This window comes from Rhodnius prolixus, unplaced genomic scaffold (assembly GCF_049639745.1).
Source record: "Rhodnius prolixus isolate KJV_2025 unplaced genomic scaffold, Rpr scaffold_11, whole genome shotgun sequence".
NCBI lineage: Eukaryota > Metazoa > Arthropoda > Insecta > Hemiptera > Reduviidae > Rhodnius > Rhodnius prolixus.
Genome location: NW_027411625.1, coordinates 8,964,016 through 8,990,872, shown reverse-complemented (window position 1 = coordinate 8,990,872; position 26,857 = coordinate 8,964,016). Strand labels below are relative to the sequence as shown.

The window sequence follows — 26,857 nt, the reverse complement described above, 5'->3', positions numbered from 1 at the left end:
ACGCAAGCGCAATCCCATCTATCAAAGGCACTTTTATATTACGAGAGCTAATCTAATCCACCTGGAAGCTTGAATCAGCCGACTATTTCTTTTCTCTTAATCGTTTTTTCCCCTCAAATTTGAGTTCACAACGGAAATAATGTTTACATCGGTCGCCCAAAAACGTCCATAAATTTTTATTCCCCTCAGAAAAATGTTGCCATACATTTGTGCTGCTGAGAATCAATTCCAGGGTCTTAATTTTCTCAGATTGCTCGGAACATTCTCATGAGTATGGTACTTATATTGTCAGTGGTAGGCAGCCTTGTCTGGTCGCGAAACCTTCCCGTCGTATCCGCAAAAGAACGTGAACCATTTAAAAGCGTAGAAAGTTGTAGCACTCAGACAAACAACAAACCGTTAATACACGTATTGTCGGAGAAGTGATAGTTGAAAACCGCTAGCCATAGACAGGAGATAAGTTCATTACTAAGCCACTCGGCTAAGTTTGCTTATGGCATTTCTCTGAAAAGACAAGGCTATGCAGATGAAGTAGGCCTCTTGATACGCCAATACAACTATATGAACACATTCATCTGAATGCCCGTCAACGGTTTGATATAGCTTTTCAGATTGAAGATTTAAGTTTGAAATGCAGACAACAGATAGATTCTACATCTACATGTAGATGAATATTTCTAGAGAAATCTCAAAATCTTAAAAATTAGAAGTCATACTTGTATAAAAACATTAAGGATTTGCTCAAAAACTACAGAACCAGTAAATATACTTTCTAAAATACAATTTTTCGCATTTTTCTCGAAAGCGGATGCCACCATTTTTAAGCACATAATTACCAGAAAATAAAAGTAAAGTAATGCCGATTTTTTTTTTTCAGGCGGACTTTACGTCCAACTACCAAAAAATTAGGTGTTATGAACAAAGGCAGCTAGCAAACATACTTTACGTTTCCTCATATTAATCAGAATGAGTACTAATACCGAATCAATCTCTCCTCAAGCAAGGAGTGCGTAAATATCCCAGTATCTTCTTCAGGAGAAAATTCACGCAATTCTGGCAATAATTCACTAATATTTCATGTATTTAGTTTTATATCGAGAAGTAGCCTAAGCTATAACCATGCTACTAGTAAACAGCTTTGTTATTAGTAATTAATATTATCAGCTCAAAGGCTTGATGAACTGAATGAAGCTCTGAAATGGTTCTCCAGAATTGTGGAAGGTAAAGATACTTTCTTGCTTACAGGTTTCTGCCAAGGTGGCAACAACTTCTACAGATTCTGTGGGATTGATCGGAGAATACACCAACTCACCTAATAACTAACTGCATTGCTGCCAGACAAAAGAAGATTTGGTTGTCTGGTTAGTTACTAGGTGTTAAGGAGTTTATACTTCCATAAAAGTCTCCTGAATTCAGAGGTATTCTAATTTGGAGGGAGTGCTGCATTGTGAGTAATTTCGCCTACACCAATACAGGTCACAATGCCATCACTATCAACCATAAATAAAAAGAAGTAATAATAAATTTTGAAATAGAAGTTTTACCGGAGATGTAAGCTCTGAAATCTCATAAGTGCAAAAAAATGTTGTTTTTTTTTTAAAAATAAAAGGTTCTGTGTTTGGTTGTTTGAGATCAAAAATTTAAAAACGAAAAATGGTAGAAAACTTGAACTGAATACTTTGGGTACTACCACAGGATTTTATTTGGTTATCAAATTAACTCAATCATTTAACTTAAAGGCTTTATTAAAGTGTATAATCCAAATTCCAAATTTGAGGAGAACTATTTATCGGAAGTTCAACTTTACGGAATTGGTTCTGGATTTATTTTGTATTTATTTATTTATTTATTTTTTGGAGGATTTCCTTGAAAAACAGTTACACCAATTTTAATTAATAGATTAAATGTGAATAATTAAATTAATTCCGTTTATCCGAGTTCGATATTTACCTTGTATGATCCTCAGTATTTAAATGCTAATGTTAAGTTGTGGCCGCTAAAGTTCGAAATATCAAAGTACGATATTGTAAGTGCTGGGGTTGCTTAACCTGGGTACAAATACTAATTAGCCCTTTATTCTAGGAGTAACCTCCAGTCACAGATGTTGGAGAAATATCAGGATCAGTGAGAGTTCCAGGAAGCGTGGTCTCTTCCAACATCTGGTAATTTCCCATGGTCTGTATTAGTCTTGAAAAATGGCATAGGAGTCATTTATTTACCTGCATTTGTAAATTATTGGCGCGGCTAAACCACCAAGTTACGCGATAAAGAAAAAGGTTAAGCAAAATTCTGGATTAGTGGAAAAATTAGTCCATTTAGAATTGTACGAGTAAGTGCGAATAGCAGTGAGTGTGAGGGTTCACACCAAAAAATATTTATTTATTTTTTTTATAAAAATTTTTTAATTTGCAGAATAGGATAACTGCTTGGCTATATTGCCGCAGTTGAGCGCTGAGAAGGTAAAGTTATGACTGGAATGATACCCCGGGCAGAACCCCATATTGATCTGCCAGTTGCTCGTTCCAACATTACGTGCCCGACATTTCATTCTGGAGATTCCAAGCATATTCTCTTGTTTTGTAAAGATGGGGGCCGCCAAAGCTATTCATACGCTGCCTTGTATGAGCTGCGCATTTTGATAATCCTGCCGGAAGTAACAGAGGCACGTTTCGAAAGTACCCGACCTACAAAAGAAAGAGAGGGGATCCCATAATTCCTAAAGGTACAATGCTCTAAATACGCTTTTCATAAGCGATACGATGTGTTCATACCTTAGCAACGGTCTTTAAATAAAATGTTAAACCTTTGCCTGTAAGCTTGGTCATTGATCCAAAACCATTTTATACAAATTATATTTACTGATAACTGTTCTCGCCTTAATAATTCTCGCTAACTTTTTACCCTAAATTCTACTATATTTGTCTGAGCAGACAAATTTTTGGATAGTTTATTAATCCTTTCGAAGGCAATGGGGTTTTATTGTCATCTCATCACCTTAAATATTGCTCTGAAAAATGACGAAATATACCCTTCTTTCATTTGACAGTGCTGCAACCTAGAGAAACTCATTGTGACTAATAATAGTATACAGTTGTACCCACCCAACCTTTTTAAATCTCTTACCCACCTAATTGTTTTTTTTTTTTATCTGTCGTCCATCAAGCTTGGTGAGAGTTCATCTATTGTCCAACGCTTCTTCGGGTGAATGGAATTATTGAGGATTAAAGATGTCTGGTAGGACTATTGCATAATGGTTGATCGTAAAAAAAGAGTAATGTTGAAAAACACCCCACTTTGAGTATTATTTACTCTTTTCCAATAAAAGATACAATTTCTATTTTTTTTTAATAAAATAACGAGCATAATTTTTGGCAACTACACAATAAAATATATTTCGAGAAATATTAAATAAGTAACGTGCACATTAATTAAAACAAAAAACAAGTATTTTAAGTCGATGTAGGACAGGTTTTCTATTGATAATGCATTTTAAATTTCGTAATAAAAATAATTATAAATCATAGAATTATCTTTGAAATAAGCTTCAAATTAGCATAATTTTTTTTACAAGAAGAAAGCTTTTCATAGTTAACTCTAAAAGGGAATGCGTTTTATTTTATTCATTATTATAACATTTTATGATAATGTGTACATTTCAATAAACACCTTTCTCCAGCTAAAAATCTGAAATAGAAACGCTGTCATTTTTTACCCAAAATAAAAAGCCAGTTGATTTTTTTCTAAATCACTGGTTTTTGTGGCAATCGAATGAATAATGGATTCAATACTTTAAAATAAACCTTTCCATTTTACAGTATGTTTAAAAATAACCACTACAAAAATTTATAAGTAAAAAATCTGAGCACTGAAAGTAATAAAAATATAAACTAGTGCGTCCAAATGATTTGCATAATGAATTGAGAAAACTCACACTATGTTACTTAATTTTTATTCGACCTTTTAATGGAATTTCGATTTTTTAATAGAGTAAAGGTACTTTTATTAACTAATTTTAAGCAACTTATGCACACTACTCTTCGGCTAATTGTCAATACTCACCTGTATTTATCCCGTAAAATCTTGTAATCCTTCATTACACTATCAAGTCATAATCAATTTGTACATCAAGTGGACGAAATTACCCATTTGGAACTTTTCAGTACTAGCATATGAAGTATTTTGGAGGCCAGTACAGTTAGACCTGCTTTGTACATGTTGCAATCTTTGATTCTAATTGAGATAGAACATGACCGTTTTAATGTAGGAAGTTAATAAGTAATAAGTAGTGCTTATATTCGAAAAATATCTGCAGAATTGGCTGGAACCATAATGTTTTTCAAATAAGCTGTGTAAATGATTTTTTCAAGTGTCTAAAAAGTGGAAATAGAAAACTCTGTTTACATAATATTGTTATATTTATTAATGGCGGGGTTTTAATATGCTTTCGAGTAAGATAGATGATTGTCCTTGTTCGACAATTTAATTTCTTTCCCTTTATTTCCTCATTTCATTAAAGCTGATAAAGCAAATCAAACTTAGCCCTAACTTAGATCCCACGTCCTCTTGGAACTCTATTAAAATCCTTTTCTACTTTCTCTTACTTATAGTAAAATGAAGTGTTGCCATCGCGTCAATTTTGCGAAACTGATATTGTAAATGCATGTTTTCAGGTACCCAGAGAAGGAAAAAGAATGTTTTCAGCGCACAGTCCGTGCATATGAGTGGGTAGATGTACGCTAGCTGGAAAACATAAAACCAGAGAAGGCATTGAATTTTATTTAACTATCGATATCCATACGTCCGTCAGGTTGGTATGGCCACCACCGAGTTTTTTAACCAAATTTCGCACATCGTTTGTGCCGCTAAATTACGGAAGTTATTAGCAAAACAAAGTGGCCGTACCAACTTGACGTCAAGTTGGTATGGCCACATTTTATTTTTGAGTTTTTCAAACATTTCTTTCTACCAGTCGTTTGTGCCGGCGATTCACCAAATTTTGTCGTTTGTGCCGCTAAATTACGGAAGTTATTAGCAAAACAAAGTGGCCATACCAACTTGACGTCACCATTACCTAAGAGACTTACATGTTTTCAAGATTACCACTAAAATAGCACCATCAATTTTCTTCAATCTTTTGTACTCATTATACTTAAGTTGATCAACAATTTTTATTTGAAATATTTTTCTAAGAACATTCTATTAATTGAATACTATTACAAGAGAGATTGGGTACATTGGCTTCTTTTAATGTACCATTTCAGATTAATTGACGGTCTTACCTCTCATATGGATAACATTAATAAGTGTTAAAGACGAGCTCTCAAGACTTGCATCCAACAAACCAGATTTAAAAATAATTTATTACTTTTTTTAGGCTTGACTTAATTGAAAATTTTCTTACAGCGAGCTTATGAGTTTGTGTAAGTGACTTCACTATATGTCCAGATTTTCATAGGTAAGCATTTTCAAAGTCGAAGCATTAGTATAACTATAATTACATTCCCTATATTTATATGGTTTTTTGTCTGTATGTATTCTTTTTTTCTATGTCTTTGCTGAGCACTGCATGCTGCGGAAGTGTATACACATTTCAGTGCACTTGTACGATATCTTGGCTGAATAGTGCGCTTATGTGTTTTCTGTTAGTGGCTTTTGAAGCAGCGGCTTTCGCACTTATTGGCTCTTCGGCTAAGTACTATAATAATTACTACTACTACTACTAATAATAATAACAATAATAATAATAAGGATAAGGATAATAATAATAATAAATAAAGGGAGGGGATCAGCTATGAGGTTAGCATACTGGACTCCCACGCGGAGGTCCCGGGTTCGAATCCAGCTGCTGACCCTTAGATTTTCTCTTCCTAGGAGCTTCTTACAGCTCACTGTCCGGTGATGGCAGTGTTGTCTGTAACGAGAGAACACTGTTCGGAGGCCGGCAGTGCACTGAAAAAAGCTCCGGGCGCCAATAACCTTAGATGTTGACGCGCCTTAAATCATAAAAAAAAAGTAAAATAAAATAAATAATATAAAGGACTTATGAAACAGATTATACATATTATTTACAGAAGTCATCCAAGCTTGTTTATTCGATATACAAAGCAACATATTGTATAAAAAAAGAAAAAGTAACATTAATAAAAATAAAATAAAAAAAAACATAATGATAAGCTGTTATTACCAATTCAAATAGAACTTGAAAACATAATTTTTCTTTACAACTATATATAATATGTATATAATTGAGAGACGAGCTTTTCACTCTCAATTTCAGGGTAGATAGACCTGAAAGTGGTAACCTGTATGCTCTGTGTAACACAAGCGACATTGAGAACATGGTGCCCTTTCTCGGTGCATGCCGTGTCTTGCAGGAGCTTAGAGTCAGGTGGCTCTAGAATTACTTAACTAGTGAGGAGGTGGTTAACTTCTGAACGGAGTGTATGTTTGGCTGAATTTCCATAAATATACTGTTCAGGCTTGGGTATTATTGGATATTATTTCCAGTTAATAAATTCAATTTTTCCAAAAATGAAATCTTAAACGAATTTCAAGCTATTCTGCAAGAACTGTATACATACAGCGATTTGTCAAATAACGGTATCATATAATGATTTTTCCACTTAGGGTTTATAGGGTTTTCTCCTATCGCCTCTACTATTTACACTTTTTTTAAACGATTTGGCCGACCGTGTGGTTTACATATGTATATATTTTTCTTTATGCGCAACTGTAGTAGGTTAAAAAACAACAACACAATTTAACTGGAAAATTTCAGTTAAGTACAATAAAGCTGTAATTTGCCATTACGAACTCTAAGGCTGATGTATCTTGCCGAGCACCACAAGGTGTTCTGTTCAAACTGCAAACTGCTTTTATGCCAACTCCTGGTTTAATAATCGACCACTGGCAGCTTTCTACACGAATTATCCAACCGCAACGCCTGAAGTTTGTTGCAAGACTGGTTCAGCAGCACCCTGCTAGGTATAGCAGTAGTTTCATCCTCCAGTGAATGCCTTCACGACATCCGCCAAGTGCACTACAGTCCTTTTGAAGATCAGCACATCTGCTAACAAAGTTCGAATGAGCTTGTCAGCCGAAATCATGCAAATCTGCAACAGATAGACAGTTAACAACAACTTGTTTATACAGCAAATATATACTTCATATAGATTTAGCTGGCAATGGGTAGTGACTTTTAAACGGGAGTTTAGTTATTGTACACTGTACGCAGACAATCTCCCTAATACAGAAGAGTACAATACTTCGCTTTTTTGCTGTAGCTTTCTCTACTGTAACTTCCAAGCAAATTTACTTTGATAAACTAAGGTCTAAAAAAAGTAGTGTCCAAATGTGGTGGGAATTAAAAGGGATATAACTGCTTTACCGAATATAAAAAGTAACCTAGTAAAGTAATGGTACGAACAAAAATGAAGTTTAACACGATGAAGTCAGCTTTTTTTTTGGAAGTTAAGTGTTTACAAATTTCCAAAAATGTAACCTGAACTATACTTTCCAACAAACTATTTTTTTTTTTTTTTTTTTTTTTGCCATGCACTCTGTGAGTGCACTCACAATGTAGATGGACGTTCAAATAAGCTAGTTTTGGATTCTGTTTGAATCTGCTAAAAAGGAGGCTCAAAATTTTGCGATTATTTAATCATAAATGACAAGCATTTCTTGATTTTAATGCTTAAAAATAAGAGTAAATATACAACTTCAGCGCCCTGAGTATACTTAATACTTAGCTTGGAGCGCACACCCGTTCAAACGACTATTAACAACGCACAATTTGGCGTCTCAGGATACGTAGGAGACTTGCGCAAATTGATTGTTTATTCCAAGCTCTAAGAATGGAATGCTGCACCTAAAGCACGAACTGCTGCCGACATTGACAGAAACCAAGCAACAGGGCCATTCATGACTACTTCACACAAGCTTGCAGTGACTAAAATCTTAAGTTTACAGTTAATATCTGATTAACTCATAACGCATCTAGAAAGTCATGATCTGACTCAGAATTTTCTCTTCAAGGACCGACTATTTACAAGTCACTGTTTAAGTTTCACTATAAGTATAAATCAAAGGAAATGCCACAAAAAAGTCTTATACCCTTATAGCTTCCCTTTTAGTTTCAGTGAGAAACATTCATCCACAACATACATTTGAATTTTAACTTGACGTCCAAACAAGATTCCAGTACATGTGTCGGCCAGCTACTAAGAAGAAATGGTGCAATTATTACCTGAAAATTTAGATGGTAGCCAAGGTAGATTACTGTTCCAACTTGAAATGTCTTGTAAGGAGAAGTCGCTTGAACAACGACTGGCGCTAAACTATTCATTTTCCGTCTTACGAATTAAGCTGAAGTGAAAAAATTACGATTAACCACTAGATCCCATCGAATTGTTTCGAATAATAGCACGTGAAGTGACGCTAAACTCATTCCTTCATGAACGACAACCTTCTGCACTGTTACAAGTTAGTTTTCCCTCCAACAAATTGCTTTATCAGTTCCGTATTAGTCGTTTTTTTGTTTAATTAATAAAACACTACAGAAGTGAACCAAATTGTAGTTAATAATTTGTATAATTATTGAAATATAATACCAAATAAGGGAAGGGATTAGCTATGCGGTTAGCGTTTTGGATTCCCACGCGGAGGACCCGGGTTCGAATCCAGCTGCTAGCTCTTAGATTTTCTCTTCCTAGGAACTTCTTATAACTAACAGTCAGTCCTGTGATGGGCAATGTTGTCTGTAACGAGAGAATACAGTCTGGAGGTCGGCAGTGCACTAAAAAAAAGCTTCGGGCTCCAATAACCTCAGTTGTTAACAAATTTATTGAAAAAAATGTTGGGGAGGGGTTGACTACGTCTAAGTAATAACGCTGGCATTTCTCATCGCCTGCGAAATCTCTAAAGCAGACTTTCTAGTTCTAGACTTTTTCTCTTCGAATGAACGTTTATATTGCGATTGTGCACAGTAAAAAGATTTAATTTATTTGCCTTCATTTAACAAAATTAGTCTCGTGGACATGACTTATTATATTAACTTTTTTGGACACAAATGAGATGTATCTGTTGAAGTCTATGTATTAAAGAGAAAAGACGAATTATTTGCTTTTATTTATCACACAAACATATAATTAAAAGGAGTCAATGGAAAGAATAAAACATTTATTCAATTTTCATTTATTTCCGCGACTTTATTATTACTATATCGGCAGAACTTAATAAATTAAACTAAACACAATCCTGTTTCAATGATATCCGTCATAGCAAGCTTATTTCCATTCATTCTGGCCACTTTCGGTGAAAGTAGCGGCCAGGTTTCAAAAAATCCATCTGTATTATCTAGCATTGTGTTTCCAGCCATGTGTTCATCAATATTTCTTTTGGAAAAAAGTGAACTTATAACGGCTCCAATGAGTTTTTGGTTTGAGGAACCGAAGTAGCTAGGCTCCTTACAGTGGTAGTTGTCCCTGTTTAATAAGTACTACTGTTTGATTGGTCCAGATATTGTGAGCCAGACTCTTGACTCGGCGGGAAGTCTCTGTCTTCAATGTCTGAAAGTAGCATCATGTGACCTGTTTCTCTTTCATTGGTCGCGCTCAAAGATGCGTTCAACTGCTTTAGCTCGTATATTTCTTGCCTCGAAGCCATAACTTCTTTCAGTAAAAACATGTTTTGCTACAATCAAAATTCATGAATACATGAAATTTAAAATCAGTGTGATGTATAATAAAATAAACATTATTTTTTCTTTTAATCTATTTTATATATTATATTTTGTTGAGAAATGTGACCGAGAAATTTCTCGCCAGAAATAACTTGTAGCAATAAATTTGGATAAGAGTCGACAATTTTTTGTGTACATTCTTTCTAGCAGTTGACTTTACTGACTCGGTAATTCATAGAAAGTCAATTTAGAATGAATTCCTGACATTATGCTTCTTAAACTATGGATCGCGATAGCATTTTTGGGGGTCGCGAAAATATATTGTGAACTGATAAATTAATTCACTTATTAACATTTTAATAACAAGTAAATAGAAAAGTTTTTTTGGTTTACTTCAGTAACTCGCGAACATTCAGCAAGTATTATATCAATAATTACAATTATTCCCGAATAACCTGTGTTATTCTGCGAGTAGCTACTTTTTATTCGTTAATAAATTGTGGCGATTACTTTACTTGTTTTTAACATATATATTTTTATTTTTAATAAATCTATGGTTAAAAAAAAGTTTGTTTTTTTTTATTCGCCTCATTAAACCCAAATACTGCCTATAAAAATGATTAAAAATTATTTACGTTCAACAAATGCTTCTGAATAGGTGACTGTTGCTTCTTGAGCTTACTGATTCTGGAAGTTAACTTAGCAATGATGCTTTCCAGATACTTTTTTTGTGAAATAAACTCTTCCTCTACTAACCGACAGGTCTCCAGATCTGCTATTGTGGACTTATTGTCATATTTGGAATAGATTTCCTGCAAACAAAAAGAAATTTCTTCAATTCAATAGGACAGTCTATTGTAACTGGATAGTTACAATAGCGTAATTACAATGAGTGCGCTTTTGCTCATCATGCTCATATATCTTATTTGTATTTTATTATTTTTTGACAAAATTAGTGTGTTACTCTTTCAACTGACACAATTAATTTCCCAACTATTCCCTCCCCATCCTACAAATGGAAGCTTTGAATTTAATCTGGTCTAAAGTTATAAAACAATTTACAACGCCACTGTATATACAAGGTGTTGTGGTTCGTCAAATGGTCCCAAACATCATCCAACAAAGATAGCTAAAGGTTTGCATTGTACAAAATGCAATTTTAAAATTTGTTGTCTTCTCTTGTAAAATAAACAATTGGCTGAATTTGAGGTTATTTCATTAATTTTAACCGAGAATGCTTTAATTAGATACGAATTCAGTTTTGTTTTCCGACATAGTTATAATAATAATATAAATAATTTCAAATAATTTGAAATATGCAAACAAAGCCTTCTGATGGTCCAATTCAGAGGCAAAAACTACAATCACTGTACTAAGTGAATTGAGTCTTGCATTAATAGCTATTAATAACAGTTTGAAGATAGTTGTTCATGTGAAAACGAGAACTTGGCATTAAAATATATGTGAATGCACTAAATCGTGTTGTTTTATTTTAGAAGTATTTAAAAACTTCGAAAAGCAAATCGTTAGTAAAATATATTTTTGTAAATTGCATAGTTAATCGGCATACATCACTTGACATAAAGTAATAGAAAAACGCAGATCTCTTTACCAAAATGATCCGTTTCAGTTTGCAGTAATCAAACATAACTTGCTTCGCACGAAACACTTCATTCTTAATTACTTTTAGTAGATATAAGGCGGTTTGTGTTTTACATTTTTGTTCTTTCAGTTCGGTGAAATATGCCAACAGACGTCTTCTCATTGTATTAATTTTGAAATCTTTATTCTCAACATTAGCCTTTAACTTTGCGATCTCAAGCGTTAGCTGTAACATTTTAAAATTTTACAGTTATTCTATTAGAAGAACTTGTGTTCTAAACGTGAGAAATGTTCTTTTTACATCAGATTGGAATAGTAAAAAAGGTGAGAAGGAGGTCAACAGGTCTTGGTGAATTATTCAGATCATTCAGAAAGGATCGTTTTTGGAGAAAACAACATCGTTGATGAACTTTTCCAAAAAAAATTCTGTCACTAGTTGTGCTAAAAAAAAAATATGTGTTTTCAGAGCAAATCAGCAGCTGATGTCGTTTCCAGCTACAACCTTTGATAGTCTCATTTTCAGAAAAAAAAAATTATGAGAGAAAATCAACTCACAGCAAAGTGCAGTGAAGACCCATTAGCTATTCCGGGATATAACCTTGCCATCTACGACCTTTGGAGCTACAAATCATCCTACTACATATCTTCTCAGGGAGTGAACTCAGAGCCTCTGTACAGGAGGAGGAGGAGGCAACGACCTCATATGACCTGTTGGATACTTTTGCAATAGCTAGTTTGTGCTATAAAATCTTACGCCATAGAAGATGATATTTTGAAACTAGAGAAGTTGATAGCATAAAAACAACTGATGTAAAAAAAAAAGCCCTGGAGATTACTAAAGTGGTACGTTTCTCGTTCTAGACCTTCAATGGGTCGGCAAAATAAGCCTCCGTTTGCTGCGGTGCCTTGGTTATAAGACCCCTTTCACTTTCCACTCTATTTAATCTTAAGTGGGCTGAATTTGACCAAAACCTTATTGACTGATCTCCCTTGAAGAAAATAAAATGGAATATCTAGTTGGTTTGTGGAATAAGCACTTTTCCGATTTTTGCTGTGCTTTGAAATAAAAGTAGACCTTATTTCAACAAATGTAAAATAATAATAAAGAGAGTAACGGAAATTTTCACGTGTTACAAGCGAAGATCGTCAAGATATAAAATAATAAAATAGGTTACATTTTCCACAGTTTGTCTATGGTTGGCCATTTCCTCGCCCTTCGGCGCTAATTTATTCTCGAGAGCCTCAATGCGACTGGACAGTACGAACTTTTTCTTAGACAGCTCCTGATTTCTCTCAGTAACCTTGATAATAATTTTATCTTTCTCATTGATAGTCCAGTCTCTTTCTGCTAGTTCCACTTTGAGCACTTTGACTTCCTGTGCAGGTGAAAAAAAAAAAAAAAAATCAGTTAGTTGACTTCTATTTTATAAGATCATTATAATAAGCGGTGCTTTTAAGCAGAAAGAGGTCTCAAAACCATTAAAATCAAGAGTCTCCGAAAGGAAGCAAGTCTAAAATTACCGCTCATCCATCTAAAACGACTTTTCCAGGAAAAATGTTGCCAGAAAGTGATAGGCCTACATTGTAGAGTACTATTCATCATTGTAAGTGACTGATAGATTATCAGTAAGGGAAGAGAAGGTTCCAGTAAATAACTTCCTTGCAACCGTTTTTCTTTTATCCCAAATTTTGATTATAACTGTATTAGCAGGAATATTATTATTGTTGTTATTATTATTATTGTTATTCTTATTGATTCTTCTTCTTATTATTTTTTTAATGATTTAAGGCGCGTCAACATCTAAGGTTATTGGCGCCCGTAGCTTTTTTCAGTGCACTGCCGGCCTCCGGACAGTGTTCTCTCGTTACAGACAACACTGCCCATCACCGGACAGTGAGCTGTAAGAAGCTCCTAGGAAGAGAAAATCTAAGGGCCAGCAGCTGAATTCGAACCCGAGACCTCCGCGTGGGAATCCATATTATTCTTCTTATTATGATTATTAGCAGGAACATTGTTCAATGTACTGAAACAGCACTTTGGAGAAGTAGCCTAATATTACTTTTTTCTATGATCAGAAAATTAAATAATAATTATTATTACTTGATGTTACATAGGCTGCTCTGGTCTAATTCAAATTATTCAGAGAAAGCGATGTAAGCGTGGAAACTAAGCTCAGCCCCAGGATAGAGGATAAATCCTTAGATTTAATACGAGGAGAAGCGGAACCTTAGCAAATTGGTACCAGAAAATTTGAATAAAAGTGAATCAGCAGGCTTCCAAGAACATGTTTACTCATCATCTTCATTCATGGTAGCGGTTATAAACAAAAACGAGTGTTTATGTTATACTAGCTCAGTATGAGAAGTTTTGGTACTTTGAGTTTCTTTCTCCTTGATCAAACATATAGATAGCCCAAACTTAGCACCCTCTGATCACCACTTCTTCCACTTCATGATCCAGCTTTCTTCCTGGTAAACGATTTATACAAGGAAGAGGTGAAAACGGGATGTTTTTTTATGATAACAAATAAATATGATAACTCTAAAGATAGCTGGTAATGTGGGAAGCACATACAGCTTAACAGTTTGGTTCAAGTTATAGAAAATGATGCCTAGAAGTATATTTAATAGTCGAATAAACGAACCATTATTGAAGTTTAAGGTAAAAAAAAATTATATACTTTTTTTAGAACGTAATGCATATACCGTAGAACAGTTTCTAAATGAAAATGAAAATTAACTTACCAGCTGAGAAAGTCAATTAAATTTGGATTTACCTGGACCAAATTTAATTCTGTTTTTTTCATCAGCTCCATTTCTGCCTTTAGATTTTGCAATTTCATTTTATAAGAATCAATTTCTTCTAAATATCTGTGAATAAAAAACCTATTGTGTAACACTTTTGTGAAGAATTAGGCAATAATAGATTTTTCCAACAGATTAGTAGGTTATGGCTTAGGCAGTATGTGAAGAAAGCACACTGTCCGGAGGCCGGCAGCTGATTAACAAGATACATCTTAACGAATAAACATAGTTAAACATGATAATTGGATGACTAACTTGATGGCCTGTTTCATTTTGATCCCATTCTCGCACATCAGCTGATGATTTTGCTGGTCCAGGTTTTGCTTGACCAGAGTGAACTCAGAGGTCACTCGGTTGATCTGTTCCTCAACATGGCGACTTAGTTCAGACTTCAGCTGTTCTCGATTCTGCCTTACTTCTGTGACTTCGGTCTGCAGCTGCAATAAACTTCCATGTGAGCTTGTTTCTTTGAAGAATTATATAGTAAGTATATAGGTGCTTGAATTTGTTGTGATATTCCCAAATAATGGACTGAATAAATTGAATTGAACCGTATGCAATTCGCTTACCTTACTGATTTCGTCCAAGTACTTCTTGATTAGCAAATCTTTTTCAGTAACGATCTGCTTTATACATTCTTCATTTTCACCTTTGATGTCTTTAATTTGTCTGAAAGCAGAAAAAGGTGTGTGCATCATCAATATTAGTTGAAATTTGCTCGTGGACAGACTCGCTCTTAGAAAAATTCTTCTGTCTTTGCTATTTGCAATAGACCTCACCAAAATTGCAAAGCACGTTAAAACGTTTTGATTATGTTAGTATGGCTCTGACTACATACCAAACAATTGGAGCAGTTTGTGGTGCATCCTGAATTGGACCCTAAGTTATGTTGGTCCAAGGTAAAATACGATGTAAAATACAAGGTATAACGTGAATTTCCACCAGATTTTCGATAATTTTATCTATTTTTTTCTTCGACGGACTTTTAAAAATTGTTCACCATCAATTATTATTACTTACTTACTCCCTGGCGCTACAATTATTATTAGACATGATTTTTCCAGCGTAAACAAGATAGAGTCACGCAAAGCAATCAAACTACTCTGAATATTCGCTCTTTAAATTCGGACATTTTCTTCTACTAGGTTACAAGTACTGTTAATATTTTTTATTTTTAAAAAAATATGATAATATGATCATGATACAATCAAAGTAAAATGCAATGAATGCAGGTGGTAAATATGGTTAGTGCCCATATCATTATACATTTTTTTTCACTTCATAATGTTTAATTTTTAGGGAAACTTTTATACGTCCTCAGAGAAAACCACACTATTCCGAATCTAACAGTGTCTGTAATAGTAATAAAGACAGCCCTAAGTTTTGCGTCAAACTTTGTTCAAATTATTTTTAACAATTAGAATGTTAAAGCATCCAGCGTTCATATTGACTTACTGATGGCAATTAGCTGTGACATCCTCATTCTTCTGCTCTAAGATCTCATATTTCTCGTACTCCTCAATCAATTTGGCCGTGTAGAACTTGTTCTGCTTCTCCATCTGTTCACCGTGCGTGGCTATTACTTGATCCATTTTGGTGTGCTGTTCGTTCATTTCGACCAAGTGCTCTCGTTCCACTTGCTGATTTGATTGGGAAAAAGTAACAGAGATTAAAACCAGATTCTTGAGCTTGTAAAAGAAGAATTTTTCACGATTGTTCAGGCTGGTTCAAATTAGTTAGAGGGAGTCCCATGAGTCTTTGTATTATGTGTTAAATCAGGCGTGTCCCACGTAATCAATAATTCTTACCCGCAGGTAACCACAAAAGCATTATACATCTGCACTTCATCCTTCTTTAAATAACTCTAGGGATATATAGGAAAAAAGTAATCCTTAATGGAAGACCACTCACATAACTTGATACGGTCTCAGCAAAGAATTTAGAGATTTTCTTTAACCCAGCCTACAGCTCAGACATACTCTCTGATTACCACTCATCTATCTCATGACCCACTATCAATCCCATTACAAAATTCAAGATGGTAAAAAACGAGATGTTTAGATTACTTATAACTAAAATTGTAAGGGCAGGACATAAAAATTAGGGTGACGGATTGATTCAAGTTATAGAAAATGATAGCCTACATTTCGTACAGTAAGCTTAAAGACATGTGAACTAACTAATAAGATTTACAAGTATAGGTAACGTGTCATTAGGAAATTCTGGAAGAGCTGTAACATAACGTTGCCCTTAATAACTAAATTGTTGTATCATGCAGAACCTTGAACCTTTGAAAAATATAAAGCTGATTACCTTTATCCTGAACTTTAAGTCCTCTATGGTGTTCAGATAGCCCTTGTGGAATTCTTTGAGAGCTGCCTCGTGTCCTGCAGTTATCTGCTGAAGAATGTAAGCATGTTCCGTTTCAATCTCATGCAAACGAGCTCCCAAATCCTTGATCACATTAATCTTCTCGTTGTAATCGCTTACTGATACCAAAATGTCAGTGATATTTTTTAAATCATTCGCACTATCTTTGTTTACATTAAGTACACTCCAAATACATAGAGCACCGTCCGTTGATATGGAAATCAAGCTGGCATCTCGAGGTCCCATTATTATCTGTGTACAGTTCAAAAGGATTAGAAAATTTGAACCAAACTTTTGAATCTAAACGAGTCTGTTCAGATGCATTGAATTTTGCTGCCGAATCAGTAAATCGTGGAACACTTTTAAGAAAACTATGATTGGAGAAAGAAAGACAGCATCAGGGCGTCTGCTATAATAATATTGATGATACTACACAAGAAGCTGTGAGCTCAAATCCAAAGCACAAGCGCTCGGACATCCCAATACCTTTGAACTAAATGTATAAAAATGTATTTTTCAAAAATTGCCCAGTGTTATTTAGGATTGGCCTAAATTGCAAAAAGTTTTGTTTCATAAAGATCAAGCTCGGACACAATCTTCCCCTTCAGATTAAGTAACAAAACGTGAAGACAACAAACTTCTTTTGTTTTTTAAATACCAACCTTCTGGACAGGAGCAGTGTGCATGTAGAATTCAATATAAATTGGTGGATGTATGAGTGGATACAGCACAGAATAGATGGTCCCTGCCTCGCTACCGATCACCAACAATTCGTTGGAATTGGACATGATGACAGAATTGAGTGACAGTTCTTCTAGTTTGATCACCCGAGACACCTGAAAAATGTAAGTTTTGGTTCAGAACATCGCAATGAGTAGGCAGCAGTGAGGCATTTAGAAAAGTATCTAGGATATTATCAATTTGATTGGTAATATCAAAGCACCCCAGGAACGATGTTGGGCAAAGTTTAACCATTACTACTTCTTACGGCTACTTTGGTATCAGCCCGATTATGACTGAAGAATTGATAATGAAGAATGTATGATACTGAAGAATTACTTTAATTAAATTTTGCCCAACAGTGTCTGAGATGAGAATATAGATCGATGAGTTGTTCCCTACAATCCCTTTTCCGTGAAAGTAATTGGGGTTCCATACCTCACCTTGGACAGCCTCCTTGAGTGTCCCGTCATTGCTGACCGTGCAACAAGCCATGCCGTCCTTGGTGCAAGCAACGTCACAGTACCCACCGCTAGAAGTGTACTCGTCTAATCTACGCTGAAACGCTAGCTCCCACTTGAACATGTAGCCGCTTCCATCGCACACGTACAACGAGTAATCATCGTAGGTGAACAGAATTGATCTTATCTGCAACCCGACAAGTAAATCCATTCAGAGGATGATATTTGTTATTCCAATTAAAGGTGGGATTGGGTCAGTTGTTCTTTAAGGTTGCTTAGATTAAGTTTTCGGGGAAGTCAGGCCTTTCCACTCCATAGAAGTTAAGAATCTCCAAACAACCATTCTCCCTTCCCGTAAATATTTTCGGGTAAGTAGTGAGTCATTGTTTCGGTAAATTTTGGGTTTTATGGCCCAACTTGATACAATAGAGAAGGGCTAGATTATGGAGAAAGGAAAAAAAATAAAGGTTTATAAAGGTAGAAAAGGAGATTCAACCGATGACTAAAGAGAAAAGAAGAACCGATAAATTAGCCCGACGAAATAAATATAGAAAATAAAAATAGAGATAAAAAAGAAAAAATTGAAGCAACACTGTTGGAAAATTGATAAAATTTAATTAAATAGAGAAATAAATATTGAATGCACTACTGATAGCTACAACGAACCTTAAACACTAACTAGAGAGTAAGGCCTGTGCTGCTATCTCTGGCCTAATTCTATACTTAGTTCGGTTGGAAAAAGTTTCTGTCCAGTAACCATAAAACCGTAGTTTATTGTAAATATATATTAATAAACAATAAACTCAAATTGCTATTTCTATTCTTAAATAAAATTGTTATTTATGTATACCTTAATTTTAAAAATAACCTATTACACAACAAATGAAAATTAGACTTCCAGATTAAAAATTAGAACAAATATTCTTATTCCAGTCTTTGAAATAATTTCAAATTATAAGTATAAATATATAAAGAATAACTCAAAACCAAAAATTTAGATAAAATATCACTTGAATTTTTAGAACTTAGTTCCTTAAAGCAAAAAGATGAGAAAACTGATGTTTCCATCTCAAATTTTTTTCGTTTTTCTTACTACATCTCCCAAAGTTAGCTTCAAACGTTCTTAGGCAATTGCTCAGTTGGATTCAATGCAATGAAAGAAATTTTAAGAGAAACTTGATATATCTGATTTACTTAGTAAATAAATTGCCCACATTCCTGAACACTCAAAGTTAAATTTAAAATTTATATGCAAACAAGTATCTCAAGTGAAGAAGAAAATAGAAAGAAGATAAGAATAAGATTAGAGACAGTACAGTCTCATCTAAAGTTTAAAAAAACCGACATTTATTTGGAAAGTTCTTTAAAGAATTGCCTTACCGGCTCGTGATGATCTTCCAAGACGTAGAGTCGATTGAAGTAAACAGCACTATACACTTCGATGGATTCGCCGTTGACCGCAGCAAACAGACTACCGCCATACGAGAAACTCACCAGAGTGCAGCACTTGATGTCCACTTGACGTACAGCACGCAGGTCGTCAATTAGCACTAGCAGCAGTTTAAGTTTGTCCGTAAATCCCATTAGACAGTATAGACCTGTCAAAAGTTTCATATCCTACCTAACATCACCTCTCCTATGAAACCTATATCTATAATAATCCATTAATTTCTATTAGTATTTGTTTACCTGAAGGATGGAATGATGCCGAATAGATTTCATTTGGGAAATCCTTGATTAAAATTGTTTTTCTTGTATTGTAATCCCAGATTCTAGCAGTCTTATCTAAAGCTCCCACAGTAATGAACAACGGCTTCCATACACAGGTGGAAACGGAAGCTATTGGCCCATGGTGGAAACCATCATCTAGTGACTGGAAATGTAAAAATGGTTCCTGCAATAAATAGAATAATTAAAACAGTTGTAAAATGGCTGATGGTGAGCTGGTTTGAAATTAAAACACATATTTGAATGATGTTTATTGATGCTAAATAATGCTCGCAAAAATGAATTTAATTAGATCAATTGTTTGCTAAACACTCTGAAGTAACTAGCAGAAATGAAATTGAACTGCTAGAACTATGCCAGTGTCATGACACACATGAACAAAAAATGAAATATACATATAATATATGGACCGACTATGGTTGTTTAGTGTATGGCGGTCTATCTGGTGATATTGAAGCTAAGCTTAAGCGCCTCATGAACTGCTTCATAAGATTTATTTTCAGCATTTCCAGAGACTCTCGCATTTCGCACTGCTACGATGAGTTGAAGTGGCTTTTTCCTGTCTATCGCCGCCAATATTGTTTGGCTTCTTTCCTTTTTCAAGTCATCCAGTCTCAAAGGCCTTCCTATATTTTTCAACTCCTTAAGTTTAAATCCTCCATCCATTCCCGTAACACTAGATCTCGCTCATCTGATCTTTATATTCCCTCTCACCGTACCTCATCCTTTGACAAGTCCTTCCTCATACGTGCTACCTCTCTATGGAACTCCTTGCCTTCATCTGTCCGCCATGCTCCTACCCTATCCATCTTTAAATCCCGTCTATTCAGTTATCTCCTTTCTATTCAGCTTCCTCCGAAATTCTAATTGTTTTAATTTATTTCCTTAATTTCTGCTGTTTTATTATTTTATTTTTACTTTCATTTTCACTTATTATATTTTCACTTTTGTAAATATTTATTTATTTATTTAATTTCTCTATAATCACAGGCCAAACTATTAAGGCCTCTATTTGTACCTGTATTTATTCTTAGGGGACAATTGTCCCAGAATAATAAATTTCTTTTCTATTTCTATTTCTATTTCTATAATAAAACTAAAGGCGCCACGGTAGCCGAGCGGTTAAAGGCGAGACCTGCGAAGCTAATATGTATTGTGGTACTGGGTTCGATTCCCCGGTCCTAGGCCTTGGATTTTATTTAATGGTTAATAAAAGAAATTTACAGTAAAGTACGTTTGCTATTCGCCTCCGTCCACGACACCTAATTGGTAGTTGGACGTTAAGCCCCGCCTGAAAATATAGGCGATTACTTTACTTTACCACTTTACACATATAATAAAACTATTTGGTACATGTAGCCTGTAATTACATAAAATAACGGAATAATTTTTAAAGGGATTTGTAGTCAGGCTGCGCTGAAGAAATCAATTCTTGTGCCGCACTTTATAGACTTGATCTAATGTGGTTCCAATTTTAGTAAGAAAATTACCTTGTCCAAATCTTGCTCAACCAGTATCTTGATGATATATAGCTCCGTCCGAAGGGTGGTTACGCCCATAGTCCGTTCCGAGGGACTTATACTGATGTGTCGTATCTGGTTGATTGTCAGATCGTCTAGGTCACCCACACCGGGACTTTGCACCCTCATTACATTCTTGCGAACGTACCTATAATCACGCTTAAATGTTATTTCAAGAAACATCTGTTGCAAAACACGATCTTCTCTTATCGACGGTTCGCCTAAAAATTCTTCAAAATATTTAAAAAAAATTGCAATTCTAGATACCACTACTGCAAGTAGATAAATATTATTTTTTTAAAAAAATAAATACTTACTTAGAAGTAGAGATCTTCTCAAATACTGACACAACACCAGAAATACATGAAAAGGCAAATCCTCGTTTGAATGCGGTCAGTGACCTTACTTCATAGATTCCAGATCTCTCTTTCTCAGTTACAGCGTTTGATGCTAGACTTACCGTGGTTTTCTGAGACCTAAACATTTTTTTTTTGTAAAAATTATAAGAGAAATTTTTTTTTTTTTTTTTAGAATTATTGCCAGCAATTATTTTGGCTCTAAGAACCATTCATGAATTAAAGAATAATGAGAGCGACTGACCAGCCAAAAAGAAACTTTTAAATGCACTTTTTTTGCCTGAACGAGTGTTCTTTTGGAAACAGTATTGGGATAGGGCTGTCAAGGAAATGGAGATTAGCAGAATTTGAAGAGTTGCCAGGTTAGTGAACAGGTCAAAAGATGCCACGATTTGAATTAGATCTGATCATCTCAAGTTTCTTGCTGGATGCGAGTAATGACGGAAAGCTCGGAAAGTAACAACTACATACCATAAACTTGGTGAGTACTTCCGTTTTGTAGAGACAAAACTTGTACTAATTCACTGCTTGCTAGATAAATGTGAAGGAATTAAGCAATGAATGAGCCAAAAAGTCTTATAATCTGGAATTAAGAAAATAATTAATGGAACCAACTACTTACTCGTTGACTGCTTGGAACTCAATCTCCAACACCTTGTGCGCTTGATAGACAGCACGAAGTTCTGAAGATCTAACCAAAATTAACCGTCCATCAGCACTGCCAGCCAGCACTGTCTCCACGTTCAGCCAGCAAACGCTGCGCAGCGGAATGTTCTCCGCACGTTGGAATCCATACTGACGCCAAACTTTCTCCGTGACGCTCATCTGTCGGTACAGACCTTCGCCAACAATCACTACCACAGCTTTATCTTCTGGATTTGCACAGATCTAGAGGCAAAATAATAATAAAATACACGTTTTATATAGTGGAGGTGTATTAAAAAAAAAAAAAAGAAGTTTTTTCTTCTAAGAAGGTCCATGCATCCAGCAAATCATACCAGTTTTTAAAATATTGTAATTGACATTCTCTATATTGTTGTTAAAATCTGATATGTGCCGTATAGAACCAATTGACGTGACACTGTGTACCCATTACTGAACTAGATAAAATATATTCACAAAAAGGCAGTTATCTAGGAGATAGGCAATAGGAAACCAGTTTGACTTAAATCCATGACAACAGATTTACAATTATAGTAATAATAATAATAATAGTAATAATAATAATAATAATAATTTAGCAAGGAGCCTATCTTGCACCTATGTATAGGAATGAATAAAAATCTTTAAAACAGAATTAAAACCATCTCATCAGAGGAGATAGTTCAGACAAAAATGTTCAAGTTCATCACTTTCTACTTCTAAAAATTATATAATTTTTGCTTTGATATAACTTATATTTTTTTCACCAGCTGTATACAATGCGTAAAATGTTTTTTGGGCGCCACAAGAATCTAGGCAATTACTTTTATTTTATTTAGGCGCAATTTAAATTTAAATAATCCCAATCGATGTAACGTATAGCTTCTACGATCTATTTTAAGGTAAACTATTAAGTTAGCTGGGTACCTGGTTCACGGTACCCTTGTTATTGCTATAGATCGCCTTAGCGTGACTCTCGATGCGGCCTCGCTGCCAGCTATAATAAAGAATTAACCAATCCGGATGGCCTACCACGCCAACGATATGCTTACTATCGTGGGTAAAGGTCAACGCCACGAACTCCTCACTGGTGCAGTTCTTTATCGGATTGCCAAGCAATTTCAGTCTCTTTCTTGTTTGTATATCATATACAGAGAAACGAGGACTTCCATGTTTTTCGGCCACAGCAACGTACTTTCTGTAACAACCGAAATATTCTCAGGCAGGTAAAATATCAATGAACTATGCGCAGTTTTTCGTTTTAGAACCAGAATGCATGCTGGTAAACATTTCTTTAAAATAAATAAATAAAAATAAAAAACATTGAATTGTAACAAAAATAGAGGGCACGTGTTTAGAAAAATAATTATTATAACAGCAATTCTGTATAATATTGAACTGAACTAAACATTTAAGCATAAAATCATCACCTATCTGGACTGACAGCAATCAAATTGATCTGTTTCTCGGATCTGCACAATTTAATGTAGTGTTGACTGTGCGTTGACTTGTTGTAGATAGCAATAATCTTGCCAATTGGATACAATAGAATTTCATCGCTAATCAACTGTAGATTGCCACGAATATCTGTTGATAATCCTCTAAAGAGCAGTGGTTTCAATTTGGAGACTTTCTGTTGTAGAACGTCCATGTTAACAGTTAAGGGGCAACCATTGGCAACCGGTAAACTTGTGGAGATATTAAAGAACCGGCAAACCTAGCAAACTGAGTATGCGAATGCCACATTTTATATAATATATTAATAACTTTATTTTAACCAAGAATTCTTTCTAAACCAAATACAGTATAAATAAAGACTGGTGACAGAATAGTGCACTAATTGGAAAAAATAATATTTAAAAAATAGTAATAAGGACTGACAAGTTTTCAAAATATATTTACGGTGTAGTTCCACTTTCCAAAAGTAAAAAAAAAGATGAAGCATAGTTGGGCAGCTAGATTATTTTCAGTTTTTTAATTTTTACATTCACCGTGCAGCCCACACTTGGGAACAGTAGGACAGGCCTGCTAACAGAGTCAAATGTAAGCAGTTTAGATTTAAACGAAATATTGATCGAGATGAGTCTGTCAGAGGGATTCATTTTGAATAACATTACAAGCCAGGTTCTGCCATTTTTAGTACTGATCTATAAGAAAAAAATAAAATTATAAAACACGCAGCAATGAAAACCTAATCCTGCTATGGATGCCAACCCTAACGGAATCCAAACTAACGAGCAATTTTTAGATTAGAGAATTATATTTAGAATGAAAACAGAGATTTACATTTGTGTAAAAACGTTGGAGAGTTAAGTAATTTAATCTTATCTTAGTTCTGTCTATAGGTAGCCAATTATTAAACCAAAATAACTTTTCTACCAATTTCGGGTGAAATAATTTTTGGTGCATGAAAGCTTCTATAAAAATCAGTAGCCTGAGGCAACACTTTGCATGGAGGTTAAGGGTGAAATCTTTCAAAAGTTCAAGGACACATAGAGTAGCCAATACTTAATTAAGAAAGGTGGTACTATGGAAAAACAATTATTTAAGGAGAAATCTCTAGAATAATAGATTTCAAACCTCAACACCTAGGCTTCATAATGATAAAATTGCCCTTAGGAGTAAGATAGTTTTTTTTTACTTAGTGTGTAATTTGGTTTCAACAGAATAAACTCTCTACACTAAGTGGCAGACAGTCTGTCTCTGACAGAGCAGGTAGTTTAGTTTGACGAGGAGGATAAGAAAGAGCCCATAGTTACAGCCTGCGCCACCAGATGTCAGGCTCTGTCTCTGTGTCTGGATTACCGAGACGGACAATTGCCCCACCACGGTATATGTTCACACCTCTTAACTGACCCTGGAGCTTGGTCTTCACACCTCCGCACTAACTCGAGTGCCACAGCCTATCTGTCTGTCCGCACAAAAATTCTGGACCACAAACTACACAAAAACCAAAGCCGCCGTGAGCGATTGCATGGCACGGGGCAGTTTCTAAAATGGTGGCCCTTCAACTTAAAAATTCATTATTAAAAGTGGTGTGTAGTATGATTACAAGTAAAATTTTATTAATTTTAATATAAAATAAACTGGGTTAAGAAAGTCAAACTCTTTTACGTTTTTTCGTACAGAAAAACGGAAATAGTTAAGGACAAAGATACTTTTCATTTTAGAAATTTTGGTAACTAGTATTAGGTTTCTGACACTGATGGAGAATCGACTGCCTAAGTCAGTAATCTTTCGATGAAGAGTCCAACTGCCTGGGTCAGCAATCTTTCGAGGACATTTTTACGATAGCTCAATAACATTCTCCTTGATGTTTTATAAACTAGAATGTTCAAGAAGGGTGAAATTTTCATAAAGGCCCTGTCCAAGCTCGCATACTAAATTTAGTTCACATAGTTGTGTTAATATTTTTGTACCTTGTAAGTGGATACCACAATTAAGATACATTTCACCTAAACCAAAAGACGAAAGCATTTGTGGTAATTTATTAAATGACCAATTCAATACCGAGACTACCTACATAGTCAATGAATAAAAGTATTCTTTCTTTTAAAGGATTTTTTCTTTTTTAACAAAGGATTTCGTTTTATCGCCAGATTATCCCTATGTGCAACCAATAAGATGAGCCTCAATAGTGTATAAGGTTGTAAAATATATATATTTAAAATTGTAATAAATGGAACCAAATCGGCTAAAGCATCGATTGCCTCGAAATCTCCTGATCGCAAGATAGAAAAGGGCATCCTTCGAAATCACTTCATCGGTAGGCTGAGTTAGCCGACTCATGATGGTCATTGTTTGATAGTAATTTAAATAAAGAGAGTCAAATATTGAATCGAATATTAAACAGTCAAATTTAAGACACATCTGCTTCGGAGCTGAATCAAACCAGCTTAGATAAAAACCCTTATACAACTGTCCTACCGGACAGTTTTAATTCATTCAAAACATCAAAGACAAGACTTGTAAAGAATTGAATGAGAAATACTGTTTTTGATAAGATCAATGCTCCATGAAATTTACTTAGTGAAGGCTACAATAGACAGAAATGTTTTGACCAACTGATATAGATGGCGGAAGAGAGAGGGTTGTCAGGACAATCTACAAAACAAAAACGCCGGCCAGCGATGTAGAGTAAGACCAACAAGAAGATGCCGCTAAAGAAATTTACATAAAATAGAATGGAACGGCGTGAAAAGAGGTAGATTGTCGACGCAAACTATCGGCAACAGCTCTTCGCTGCGAAGTACGAGAACAGGTTTCAAGAAAAAGTAGAATAATTTTTTTGTTTTATAAATATTTAAATCTAAAAAATATTTACCAATTTTCGGACATCAAATTAAAGACGCTAATTGATACATTTAATTGTGGTAAGTTATACAATGTTCTGCCAATTATGACTGAAATTGGGCAATTTTTCCTTTAGGATTATTGTCACCTTTTTGTATGAACATCAAGTTGTTTTTAGTTTTTGTTTCACAGTTGGGCCACTTGTGTTATATTATTAAGAATCGAATGTGGGACTAAATTTCCATAATCAAAGAAAGACTGTCGGCCGTTTTAGAACACTATTTTAATATATTGCTTTTTTTCTTTTTTTTTTTTGTATAGTGATAGCAAACATATAAATCAACATCTTTTATTTGTAACAGTTTACCTAGTAAATTCTTTTTAGGATACTTCTGACCGAGAGGAGGGTTTAAGTGATTCCCACTGAAGTGTTCAATTTTATGCAATGTGTCAATCTTTTGTGTATTGTTAATGATTTAAGTGCAAGTTTAGCGCAGCGGAAGGCAGTAAAAATCGTTGGTTTAAGTTCATTTCATTGTTCAATTAAACTGATTGGTACTTTACTTTATGCAGTAGTTTAGCATTAATAATAATATGTAATTAATAATTAATCTAGTTTGTTGATATTAAATGTTAATGTAGTTTTCTTCAATTACATTGTTAATCTAGGTGTTCTCCCCA

General features: G+C 34.6%; 1 protein-coding gene and 1 long non-coding RNA gene across 2 annotated transcripts; both read right to left on the bottom strand.

Annotated features, from left to right (window-relative positions):
- Nucleotides 1-6,487: 6,487 nt before the first annotated feature.
- Nucleotides 6,488-8,819, bottom strand: LOC141459206 (uncharacterized). The gene is made up of 2 exons (XR_012461420.1): nt 8,246-8,819; nt 6,488-7,112 (listed from the first exon to the last, which is right to left on the bottom strand). It is a non-coding gene; the product is annotated as an uncharacterized lncRNA (long non-coding RNA).
- A 366-nt stretch (nt 8,820-9,185) lies between these two features.
- Nucleotides 9,186-23,543, bottom strand: tous (testes of unusual size). Its single transcript, XM_074138441.1, has 18 exons — nt 23,314-23,543; nt 22,811-23,081; nt 21,864-22,129; nt 21,203-21,361; nt 20,826-21,033; nt 19,327-19,531; nt 19,018-19,235; nt 17,615-17,824; nt 17,119-17,292; nt 16,400-16,708; nt 15,542-15,726; nt 14,656-14,755; nt 14,342-14,523; nt 14,059-14,152; nt 12,457-12,657; nt 11,292-11,507; nt 10,315-10,491; nt 9,186-9,690 (listed from the first exon to the last, which is right to left on the bottom strand). Exons 1-18 carry the CDS (start codon nt 23,532-23,534, stop codon nt 9,487-9,489), a joined length of 3,600 nt encoding a protein of 1,199 aa, XP_073994542.1. The 5' UTR covers nt 23,535-23,543; the 3' UTR covers nt 9,186-9,486.
- Nucleotides 23,544-26,857: the final 3,314 nt, after the last annotated feature.